Source organism: Mercenaria mercenaria, chromosome 11 (genome assembly GCF_021730395.1).
Source record: "Mercenaria mercenaria strain notata chromosome 11, MADL_Memer_1, whole genome shotgun sequence".
In the NCBI taxonomy this organism is placed as follows: Eukaryota; Metazoa; Mollusca; class Bivalvia; order Venerida; family Veneridae; genus Mercenaria; species Mercenaria mercenaria.
The window spans coordinates 80,148,921-80,161,102 of record NC_069371.1 but is presented as its reverse complement, the minus strand read 5'-3'; the positions used below and the strand labels follow the sequence as shown (position 1 = coordinate 80,161,102).

At 36.3% G+C, this 12,182-nt stretch overlaps 1 protein-coding gene across 1 annotated transcript; it reads left to right on the top strand.

Annotated features, from left to right (window-relative positions):
• The first annotated feature begins 3,837 nt into the window (after positions 1–3,837).
• Positions 3,838–11,089, top strand: LOC123531705 (kinetochore protein Spc25-like). Its single transcript, XM_053518234.1, has 6 exons — positions 3,838–3,866; positions 4,657–4,721; positions 7,321–7,467; positions 8,887–8,988; positions 9,409–9,510; positions 10,347–11,089. The coding sequence occupies exons 1-6, from the start codon at positions 3,838–3,840 to the stop codon at positions 10,472–10,474; spliced, it is 573 nt and encodes a 190-aa protein (XP_053374209.1). The 3' UTR covers positions 10,475–11,089.
• Positions 11,090–12,182: the final 1,093 nt, after the last annotated feature.

The window sequence follows — 12,182 nt, the reverse complement described above, 5'->3', positions numbered from 1 at the left end:
ATGTTAGCTTCTAAAACAAAATTAGTTTAATTTGAAATGGTCTTAAGACACAAAGTATACGTTTTTTTTGCCATCGAAAGAAGCGTGGTCATACGGTGATAATTATTTTACCGATGAATAATTGCTTTCGCATACAAAATGGCGCGTGGAGAAAGTGCCACTTTCGGTAAACGAGATCTCGTTTTTTTTGTCACGGGAGGTTGGCGAGATTTGCTCTATATGCCTTTCAAGTTGCCAATCTATTTGTTTTTATAGCTCTTTGGTCAAAGGTCAAGGACACAGTGACCCAGAACAGTTAAATGGTTTCCGGATGATAACTCAAGAACGCTTGGGCCTAGGATCATGAAAGTTGATAGAGAGGTTGGCCATAACCAGCAGATGACCACTATTGATTTTGAGGTCAGTAGGTCAAAGGTCAAGGACACAGTGACCCAGAACAGTTAAGTGGTATCTGGATGATCGTCTCAAGAACGCTTGGGCCTAGGATCAGGAAAGTTGATAGGGAGGTTGGCCATGACCAGCAGATGACCCCTATTGATTTTGAGGTCAATAGGTCATACATCAAGGTCACAGTGACCCATAACAGTTAAACGGTTTCCAGATGATAACTCAAGAACGCTTGGGTCTAGGATCATAAAAGTTGATAGGGAAGGTGGTCAGGACCAGCAGATGACCCATATTGATGTTTAGGTCAGTAGGTCAAAGGTCAAGGACACAGTGACCTGGAATAATTAAACAGTTTGCAGACTATATCTTGAGAATGCTTGGGCCTAGTATCACGAAACTTAATAGGGATGTTGATCATGGCCAGTACATGATCCCTATTGATTTTGAGGTCAAAGGTCAAGGTAACAGTGACCCTGAACAGTTAAACGGTTTCTGGATGATAACTTAAGATCACTTGGGCCTAGGATTTTGAAAGTTGATACTAAAGAAGGTTGGTCATGACCAGCAGATGACCCCTATTGATTTTGAGGTCAGTAGGTCAAAGGTCAAGATCACATTGATCCAGAACAGTAGAACTATTTCTTGCCAAATAACTGGAGAATACTTTGGTCTAAGATCACATTTGATAATCATACAGAGTTTACTTATGATTGGTAATTACTAAATGACCCATAATTATTGATTTGAGGTCAGTATGTCAAACATCCAGTGCACTGTGACCAAATAATTTCTGTTCCTTGTGCAATTACTGAATGCATCAAGGGGGGCATTTCATGTTCTACGAGCTCTTGTTTAATACGAGATACAGCAGTTTTCCATTCAACTTTGGAATTATGTCTCACCCCCTCTGGGTGAGACTGTTTTTGCCCTATCCATCCGTCTGTCCTTCCGAGCTCACATTTGCATACTTAGGTGGCTATAGGAACAATAGGTAACTGTACTTTTTCTTTGATGTCATTCATTCCGTAAGGCTTTTATGTGACTATTTTTCTCTTACGTGGCTAAAAGAACAATAGAGAGAACAAAAGAGTAGCCACACAAGCATCCATCCGTCCGTACGTCACACTTCATTTCCGAGCAATAACTGGAGAACCATTTGACCTAGGACCTTCAAACTTCATAGGTTGGTAGGGCTTATGGAGGAGACGACCCCTATTGTTTTTGGGTCACTCCGTTGAAGGTCAAGGTCACGGGCCTGAACATGGAAAACCATTTCCGATCAATAACTTGAGAATGACTTGACCCAGAATGTTGAAACTTCATAGGATGATTGGTCATGCAAAGTAGATGACCCCTATTGATTTTGGGGTCACTTCGTCGAAGGTCAGGGTCACAGGGGCCTGAACATGGAAAACCATTTCAGATCAATAACTTGAGCACGGCTTGACCAAGAATGTTGAAACTTCATTAGGATGATTGGTCATGCAGAGTAGATGACCCCTATTGATTTTTGGGTCACTCTGTTGAAGGTCAAGGTCACAGGAGCCTGAACATCAAAAACCGTTTCCAATCAATAACTTGAGAACCTCTCGACCCAGAATGTTGAAACTTAATAGGATGATTGTTCATGCAGAGTAAATGACCCCTATTGATTTTTGGGGTCACTCCATTAAAGGTCAAGGTCACAGGGGCCTGAACATTGATAACCATTTCCGATCAATAACTTGAGAACCTCTTGACCCAGAATGTTGAAACTTCATAGGATGATTGAACATGCAGAGTAGATGACCCCTATCGATTTTGGGGTCACTCTGTTAAAGGTCAAGGTCACAGGAGCCTGAACATGGAAAACAATTTCCGATCAATAACTTGAGAACCACTTGACCCAGAATGTTGAAACTTCATAGGATGATTGAACATGCAGGGTAGATGACCCCTATTGATTTTTGGGCATATGTTTTTGGGTCAGTCTATTAAAGGTCGTCACAGGGGCCTGGTCATGTAAAATCATTTCCGGAAAATAACTTGAGAACCACTTGACCTAGAATGTTGAAACTTAATAGGATGATTGGACATGCAGAGTAGATGACCCCTATTTATTTTGGGGTCACTTGATCAAAGGTCACAGGAGCCTGAACAGTGACTTGAGAACCACTAGGCCAAGAGTGTTGAAACTTAGTGTGATTACTGGACATGCCAAGTAGATGATCCCTATTGCAGCCAACCATCAGTGTCTCTTTGACTTTCGCTCCTGACCCCTATTGACTTCTGATCTTGCCTATAGGACTTTGCATTGGGGGAGACATGCGCTTTTTTACAAAAGCAATTTCTAGTTGTCTTTGGTTTTGTTTTGCTGATCATGGTCTGCACTCTTCGCCTTTAAGTCAGTAAATATTCAGTGAACACCCCTATGACTGATAAATGGTATTGCCCAAATTGAATGATGGACCAGTCCATTTTAGAAATTAAGCAGGCTAAAGGTTAAAATATGTACTAAAGGAACAGATTTTATTTATAGTTCTTTTACTTTCGCTATATATCTGTGTGTACTTGCTTTTCGTAGTCAGTTAAAAAGCTCGTTTTTGTCTTGCTGACTTAAAATGATACTTTCCTTATATTCTCTTATTACAGGTAAAGATGGAAGGTGGCGCTGATTTGGAGAATGAGTTAGAAATGTTGCAAAATAGACTGAAACAGACCCAGGATAAAGCTACCTTCTGGATGAAAGATGAAATCAACCAAATTGTTGCCAGTCAGAGTCATAAACATTCCACAATACTTTCAGAAATTTCAGGTGAGGCATATCATGATACTACAGTTTTTCTCTTGCAGTTTTAGCTCAACTCTTCAAGGAATAAAGAGGGCTATTGTACCAGCCCCAGGATCGAAATTGCTTTCAAGTTAGGGCATGTTTTCCAGTTTTACTAGTTATAATTATCATCTTAACTACTTTCTGCTTAAGGGGCCTCCGTGGCCGAGTGGTTAAGGTCACTGACTTCAAATCACTTGCCCCTCATCGATGTGGGTTCGAGCCTCACTCGGGCGTTGAATTCTTCATGTGAGGAAGCCATCCAGCTGGATTATGGAAGGTCGGTGGTTCTACCCAGGTGCCCGCTCGTGATGAAATAATGCACAGAGGGGCACCTGGGGTCTTCCTCCACCATTTAAGCTGGAAAGTCGCCATATGACCTATCATGTGTCGGTGCAACGCTAAATCCAACCAAAACAAAAAAACTTTCCGCTTAATCATCAGACCTCACTGTAAGGATCATGCAATATTCTGAAATAGTATAGAAAGACAATATGTATCAGTTTTTCATGTATATAAAAGTACATAAACTACATTTATAATAAGTCTGTTTCAGACCAAAGTTCTGTAACAAAATGTATTGAAAATTATTCATCTGATAATATAATCATGAAACACATATTTTAATCAAATGTCTAGGAATGCTTGTTGGTGAACTTGATGAAAATTTGTAACACTGCCGATCTACAAATGAGAAGATTTCAAATTTGGACATGGTTTGATGTACTTTAAACATATACAAGACCCAGATTTGCATGTTTGAAAACATTAACAGATACTACATATAGTTTATGTTAACATAAAATTAACAAGTTTATGTGTATTTACAATCATGCGTTAAGTTAAAAATAATACATGCTGTATACATGTATAGCTGAAAACAGTATAAATGTGTTACTGTACTACCACTAAAAAATTGGAAGTTTTATAAACAATTGGTTGCTACATGACATTTGATTATGAATGTAGCTCTACATACACAGTTTATTTACATCTGTAGTAAAGTTAAATATATTTGGTAAAGATTTTCTACATTTGAAGTGAATATCTAAATATGAAATATTTAAGTGGAAAATGGGTGTTGAATATCTTTAAATTACATGCAGTACACAAGTGATTCTGCCTTTGCGATCAGTGCAGATCATGATCAGCCTGCACATCCGTGGGTTAAATTGCATGCTGTATATTTACAGAGCCCCATGTGGTTCTGGGACGATCTATGTATGAATATTGGAACCACTGTCTTACCCTTGCATGATCGTAAGAGGCGACTATAGGGTCTTAACACTTGGTTTTGCTGTAAAACCAGTGATTCCAGCAGGTATCAAATTTGATTTCCATTCCTCATTTTGTATTCGATGTAAATGAAGTGAAACCAAATTTGTGTCCTGTTGCGCCATAAAACCTAACTCTTTTGGGGTTGCCTTAAAACCCAAGTAAATAATAAAGTATATTTACAGAAAAAGAGAAAAATTACAAGCAGCTTGTGTCCGAAAACAGAAAGAGAAGGGTGTCACTGATAAAAGTAGTCGGAAAAAATTAGGGAAACTTGTCAAATTTTGTGGCAGATTTTTTAATACAATTTCCTGATTGAAACTACAGTTGAAATTCAATATCTCACATTTAAAGGGATCAATCGTTTAACTTCGAGATAATTGAAATTTGACTTAAAATGATATTTTGTGCATGTGTTTCCGGGATGGGATTTGAAGAATTTCGTAAGATAGCTGAAATCTTTAGATAAGCAAGTTCAAAATATTGAGTTTCAAGTGTATTTTGCTCTTTGATGACTATAGGCGAGTGTTTTTCATAATCCAGAGCAATAATATGGGATTGTTTATAAGAAACTAGTGCAGTTCAGGATTGATTTTAGCTCACCTGTCACAAAGTGACAAGGTGAGCTTTTGTGATCGCGCGGTGTCGTCCGTGCGTCAGTAAACTTTTGCTTGTGACCACTCTAGAGGTCACATTTTTCATGGGATCTTTATGAAAGTTGGTCAGAATGTTCATCTTGATGACATCTAGGTCATGTTCGAAACTGGGTTACGTGCCTTCAAAAACTAGGTCAGTAGGTCTAAAAATAGAAAAACATTGTGACCTCTCTAGAGGCCATACTTGTGAATGGATCTCCATAAAAATTGGTCAGAATGTTCACCTTGATGATATCTAGGTCAAGTATGAAACTGGGTCATGTGCCTTAAAAAACTAGGTAAGTAGGTCAAATAATAAAAAAACCTTGTGACTTCTCTAGAGGCCATACTTTAAATGGGATCTATACGAAAGTTGGTCTGAATGTTCATCCTGATGATATCTAGGTCAAGTTTGAAAGTGGGTCAACTGCGTTTAAAAACTAGGTCAGTAGGTCTAAAAATAGAAAAAACCTTGTGACCTCTCTAGGGGCCATATATTTCACAAGTCTTCCATAAAAATTTGGCAGAAGGGTTCATCTTGATGATATCTAGGTCAAGTTCGAAACTGGGTCCGTGCCCTCAAAAAACTAGGTCAGTAGGTCTAAAAAAAAAACCTTGTGACCTCTCTAGAGGCCATATATTTACAAGATCTTCATGAAATGGTCAGAACGTTCACCTTGATGTTTATCTAGGTCAAGTTCGAAACTGGGTCACATGTTATCAAAAACTAGGTCATTAGGTCAAATAATAGAAAAACCTTGTGACCTCTCTAAAGGCCATATTTTTGATGGGATCTGTATGAAAGTTGGTCTGAATGTTCATTTTGATGATATCTAGGTCAAGTTCGAAACTGGGTCACGTAGTAAAAAACTAGGTCATAGGTAAAATAGAAAAACCTAGTGACCTCTCTAGAGGCCATATACTCATGAGATCTTCATGAAAAATGGTCAGATTTTCCCACCTTGGTGATATCTAGTCATATTCGAAGTGGGTCCCGTGCCATCAAAAAACTAGGCCCAGTAGGTCATATAATAGAAAAACCCTTTTTGACCTTCCTCTAAAGGCCCAAATATTTTCATCAGATTCTGTATGAAAGTTGGTCTGAATGTTCATCTTGATGATATCATAGGTCAAGTTCGAAACAGGGTCATGTTGGCGGTCAAAACTATGTCCGTTAGGTCTAAAAATAGAAAAACCTTGTGACCTCTCTAGAGGTCATACTTGTGAATGGATCTCCATAAAAATTGGTCAGAATGTTCACCTTGATGATATCTAGGTCAAGTATGAAACTGGGTCATGTGCCTTAAAAAACTAGGTCAGTAGGGCAGATAATAAAAAAAACCTTGTGATCTCTTTAGAGCCATACTTTCATGGGATCTTTATGAAAGTTGGTCTGAATGTTCATCTTGATGATATCTAGATCCAATTTTGAAACTTGGTCAACTGCGGTTAAAAACTAGGTCCAGTAGGTCTAAAATTATTAAAATCTTTTGACCTCTTAAGAAGCCATATTTTTCAATGATCTTCATGAAAATTTATCTGAATGTTCCATCTTGATGATAATCTAGGTCAGTTTCGAAAGGGGTTCACATGCGGTCAAAAACTAGCCAGTAGATTAAAAAATAAGAAAAACCTTGTGACCCTCTCTAGAGGCCATATTTTTCATGAGTCTTCATGAAAATTAGTGAGAATTCACCTTGAGATATCTAGATCAAGTTCAAAACAGGGTCACTTTCCCTTCGAAAACTAAGGTCAGTAGTCAAAAAATAAAAAACCTTGTGACCTCCTAGAGGACCATATTTTTCAATTTTCCATGAATTGGTCAGAATTTTTATCTTGATAATATCTGTCAGTTCAAACTGGGTCACCTGAGCTCAAAACTGGGTCCTTTTTGCAGATAATAGAAAAAAACGAGTCATTACTCAAAACTGGGTCATGTGGGAAGAGGTGAGCGATTCAGGACCATCATGGTCCTCATGTTTGCAGAAACCACAGCAATTCAGGATTGTTTTTTGCAGAAACCACGCAGATTTTTTGCAGAAACCACGGCAATTAAGAACAATCCCTTACTGTTTTCATAAGTTTTACAAACTTACTATATATAAAGTCATGTCAAAAGCACTCATAAAAATACACATTGTGTAGAATTCCCCATGTGATGAAGCTGTCCTGCTGAATATAACACATATAACTGGTTTTTTTTTGTTTCTTTAGAACTGGAAGAAAAATGTGTGCAGTTGGAAAATCTGAAAACAGAATTAGAAAAGCTGTACAGTTTATCACAGGAACTTCATACGACAAAGGCTAAATGTGAAGCAGAAAACAAATCTGTGAAGACAGACATAGAACAAATTAAGACAGGTAAGTCAAGATAAACATGACATTGTTACCTACACTCACCCTTAAGTCAAACTAAAATCTATACACTCCCACAACCACTCCCATAACCATGTTCAGCCTGAACTGAAGTGACAAAGTAGGTTCCAAGTACATAAAATATATTTTTGTAAACTTAAAAAAGTCACCGTTTGGAATAATGGAATTTAAATTATTTTCACTGCAACTTTCTGTTTTTCTGACAAAACTTTATTTCAATTTCTCCAGTGCAACTTGAATTTTTTAGCTCATCTGATTTTTTGGAAAAAAAATGAGTTATTGTCATCACTTCATAGGCGTTGGCTGGTTTAAGTTTTATGTTTGGGTCAGCTTTTCTCCTAAACTATCAAAGATTTGCTTTGAACTTGCCAACACTTGTTCACCATCAGTAGCTGACCCGTACAGCAAGAACATAACTCCATCCTGCTTTGCAAGAACATGGCCCTTTTTTGGACTTAGAAAAATACAGATTTCTTGTTTAAGTTTTGTGTTTAGGTCAACTTCTCTCCTTAGCGGTCAGATCTATTGCTTTAAAACTCAGAGCAGTTATTCGCCATTGAAAGCTTACTCTGCACAAAAAGTACTGTAACTCTACATTGCTTTTTGCAAGAATTATGGCCCCTTTTAAACTTAGAAATTCATGGGTAGGACAATATTTCTATTATACAGAGACAAAAAAAATCAGATGAGCGGCTGCACCCACAAGGCAGTGCTCTTGTTATATTTTTGGTCCCTGATGCCAAAAGTTTGCTACTATAATAAATTACAAGCAATTTCATGTGTTTCAAAAAAATGCAGTCCTCAGGGAAGTTTCACAATTACATTTCACACATTATTTTATTTACAAACAGAGAAGACATGTTAATACAAAAATCAAGACTAGTGAAGATTGCAAGTATTGAAATTTTAAATACAAAAACAACTTTGGACAAAATAATCGTGCTGTTTTTCATTTATACAAAAAGATTATTCCTATCCTTTTTCAAATTTTTGTCCAGAAATCCTTTATTCAATATCTGTCCGAGAAAATCAGTGTTTTGAAGAAATCTGAGCTTAACATTTGAACAGTCTCTTTAGTACTTTTCGTACGCATAACAGAGGAGAGACCTGTATAAAGATGGTAAATATTTGGTGAGCTTTTCAAAGAATCTTAAATACCTTTCTCTGCATTAATGTGATTAATGGTAATGTGTACAACTTGCATTTGGTTGTCAGTCCTTTAGAGAGAAAAAAACATCCATTCAAAATTATTTTAAGTCTATGAGTATCAGACAAGGGATTTCTGAAACTGTAGCTTTAGTTGTAGTTGGTCAGTAGCACATAATTACTGTTAATATCACCTTTAATTTAGCTATAATAGTACACAGTTATCTGCAGCTGATCTGAAAGTTTTTCATTTCCCAGACATAGATGCACCAACACAAGCCAAACAAGAGTTACAGTACCTGAATAAAGCAAGTGATATATTTAGCAGTATGCTGGGACTTACTTTCAAGAAAACACATGGTGAGTAAAAACTTAAGAGATTACTGAAACATTGTTTTAGAAATTAAAGAATATCATTTTGGGAATAAAGAATATTTGTGAAATAAGATGACAACTTCATCATTTTGCCGTTACTTTTGAGCTTCTCTGACACTGATTTAAAAAATGTGCAGGCCAAGAACCATGACTCTCACTTGCATTTTATCAGAATTATGATCCTGTTTGTACACCTGTTTTGATAATGGGATGTAATGTTTTACATGATGTTAAATTTCAGTTATTTCTAGTTTCTGTAATGACAAATACATATAATATTATCAACTTCATATAGAAAAAAATGTTTTGCCAAAATTATATGGAAAATTAAATCGCTTTAAACTGTTAAATCAGTGTTACTGTGTGTGTGATGCTTAACCTTTATTTTGTATATTTGACCTGTAGGAGGAAGAATCCAGGTGATTTTCACACATATAGATGAAAAAGATCCTCTGATGGCTTTTTATTTTTTCCTACAAATACAAGGGCCAAGCAGAAAATACGTTGGTATGTTTATGAATGGATCTATTTGAGTACATCATAATTTAAAAGAAGATTAATTTGGTAACATTGTATTGTTCCTACATATAGAAATTACCTTTAAAATTCACTTTTTAGTATTGGGGAAGGGGGGTATTAAGTTGCCTTTGTCCATCTGTCTGTCTGAATTTGTGTTGTGCATACCTCAATTAGATTTTTACCCAGTCATCAAAACTCACAGGATTGTCATTCATCATGTGGAGTTATGCCCCTCGGGTTTTGTTTGAAATTTCACTCAGCCAGACCAGAGTTATGGCCCATGACTTAATTAAAATATGCATGAAAGGGCATGTGAAGGTATTTTTTTTGCATTTTCATATATAGGCCCATATTTATGCTAGGTTTTCTATTAAAATGATCTAAAGTCACAACTTCGTAAGAAAAACAGTTTGTTTGTTTGTTTTAGGTTTAACACCATTTTTCAACAGTATTTCAGTCATGTAACGGGAGGCAGTTAACCTAACCAGTGTTCCTGGATTCTGTACCAGTACAAACCTGTTTTCCGCATGTACTTGCCAACTTCCTCACATGAATCAGAGGTGGAAGACAAATGATTTCAGACACAATGTCTTTCATCAAATCATCACGGAGAACATGTGCCTCGCCCGGGGATCGAACTCCCGACCCCGAGATCTGTAGATCTGCGCTCTCCCTATTGAGCTAAGCGGATAGGCTAAAACAAAGAAAAAGAAAAAGTGCATTTAGAGTAATGATAATATGAGTTTTATGTAGTAATTAAAAAGAAGCTATGACTGTAAAGAGAACAACACTATAATAGATAAATACATAATTATGTATTTCAGTGACTGATGCGGAGCCATCAATTGATGGTGTAGATGATCTTGTAACACAGTTGAATGAAACAAACAACTTGAGACACTTTATGTTGGCTATGAGGAACAAATTCAAAGACACTGTGGAAGACAGATGATTGCTTATATTGTGCTTATATCGTGTGACCTGTCTGACAGATGATTGCCTATATTATGTTACCCATCTGACAGATGTTTATCTGTATTATGTAACCTTTTAGACAGATGATTGCTTCTGTTGTGTTATCTGTCTAACAGATAATTGCCTATATTGTGCTATCAATCTGACAGATGATTGCTTATATTTTGCTATTTATCTGACATATGTTTTTATCTATTGTGTAACCTTTTAGACAGATGATTGCTTCTGTTGTGTTATCTGTCTGACAGATGATTGCCTGTATTTTGCAATCTGTCTGACAGATGATTGCCATTATTGTGAAACCTATTTGACAGATGATTGCTTATATTTTGTTACCTGTCTGACATATGATTTACAATAATGTGTTACCTGTCTAATGAATTTCTGTTAAGTGTATTGCCAAATTTGTTCCATGATTTAGATGCTGCATGGAAATTTATGTACTGTGCACTTCGATAATTACTTCCGCTACAAGAAATGCAACATAAACATAGACATTTATTGTGTTTTCATGAATTTCATTCATCACCTTACAATGAACAGAGGAATTGATACAGTATTTAAGGAATAAAGTTTCTGTTTATACATACAATACTGTTGTACCTTTGAGTATAAAAAGCCAGCCAAAGCCCTTCCAATCCTAATCCCCTACTGCTTAAAAACGCCTTTTAGACACCATAAATTTAAGCTAGTTTTAAGTTTGTCAGTCTGTACCATTTTTGTCAAGTAAATAATTGCAATGCATGGGTGTCTTTTCAAATAATTCGACAGAAACACTCTCCTGAACAAGATGATGTGTCACATAAAAACTTTAAAGTTTAAGGCTCCTAGCTAAAACGCCAAGATCACAAGGGTTAGCATTTTAAGTGATTTTTGAGTCTGCTAAAGGCTGAAAGCCTTTTGATGAGTCCTTGCTGTTCAGCGATTCTCTAAATGGACCGAATAACACGTGAAGGAATGTAGTTCCATTAGATTTCTCAAACTTCAAATAGTTCACTGCATGAATGAAGTTAAGTTGTGTCAATTCCTTTGCTATGACCATACGATGTAATCTGTCATATTTATGACTTGTAATTGTGCAATACTCAATGTAACTCATTTAGCATAAAGGGTGCTTTTTAAGAAGTGCGCGGGCCCTTACAAGCTTTGGTAACATCCACGAAAGACAAAAAATAGTTCCACAGGCTCCAGATAAAATGCGTATTAGCGTAAATTACGTATAAAAAAAACGCAATACGCATGTCTAATAATTTCTAAGCGTATAAAAACGTATATAAAATTACGAAACGCACACATGCTTTTTAAAAACAAAATCTGAAATCTTCTGGATGCTTAGGAAACATAGCCGATCAGCCTTAATTCTCCCACATTGAACTAAACACGCATCGTATGATTCTATAAACTTTGCCGTGGGTTGAATTTTGCAGTCAGTAAAACGGAAAAATTATTGGAAGAAGAAGTCTTACTGGTTTGTTTAGTTACTACTGATTTTAAAAAAATGATTTTATTCTTATTTTTTCGAGAAAAAACAAATCGGCGAAACATTAATTGTATTTTCTTGTAGTTTTTAAAATCGAAAGTAGATCGTCTAGGGTTTGGCTGCTTTCACGAAACGAAACAACTATTTTATAAAAGATTTAAATAAAGAATTTAACCGTAAACTTCAATGTCAGATACTGCCAATT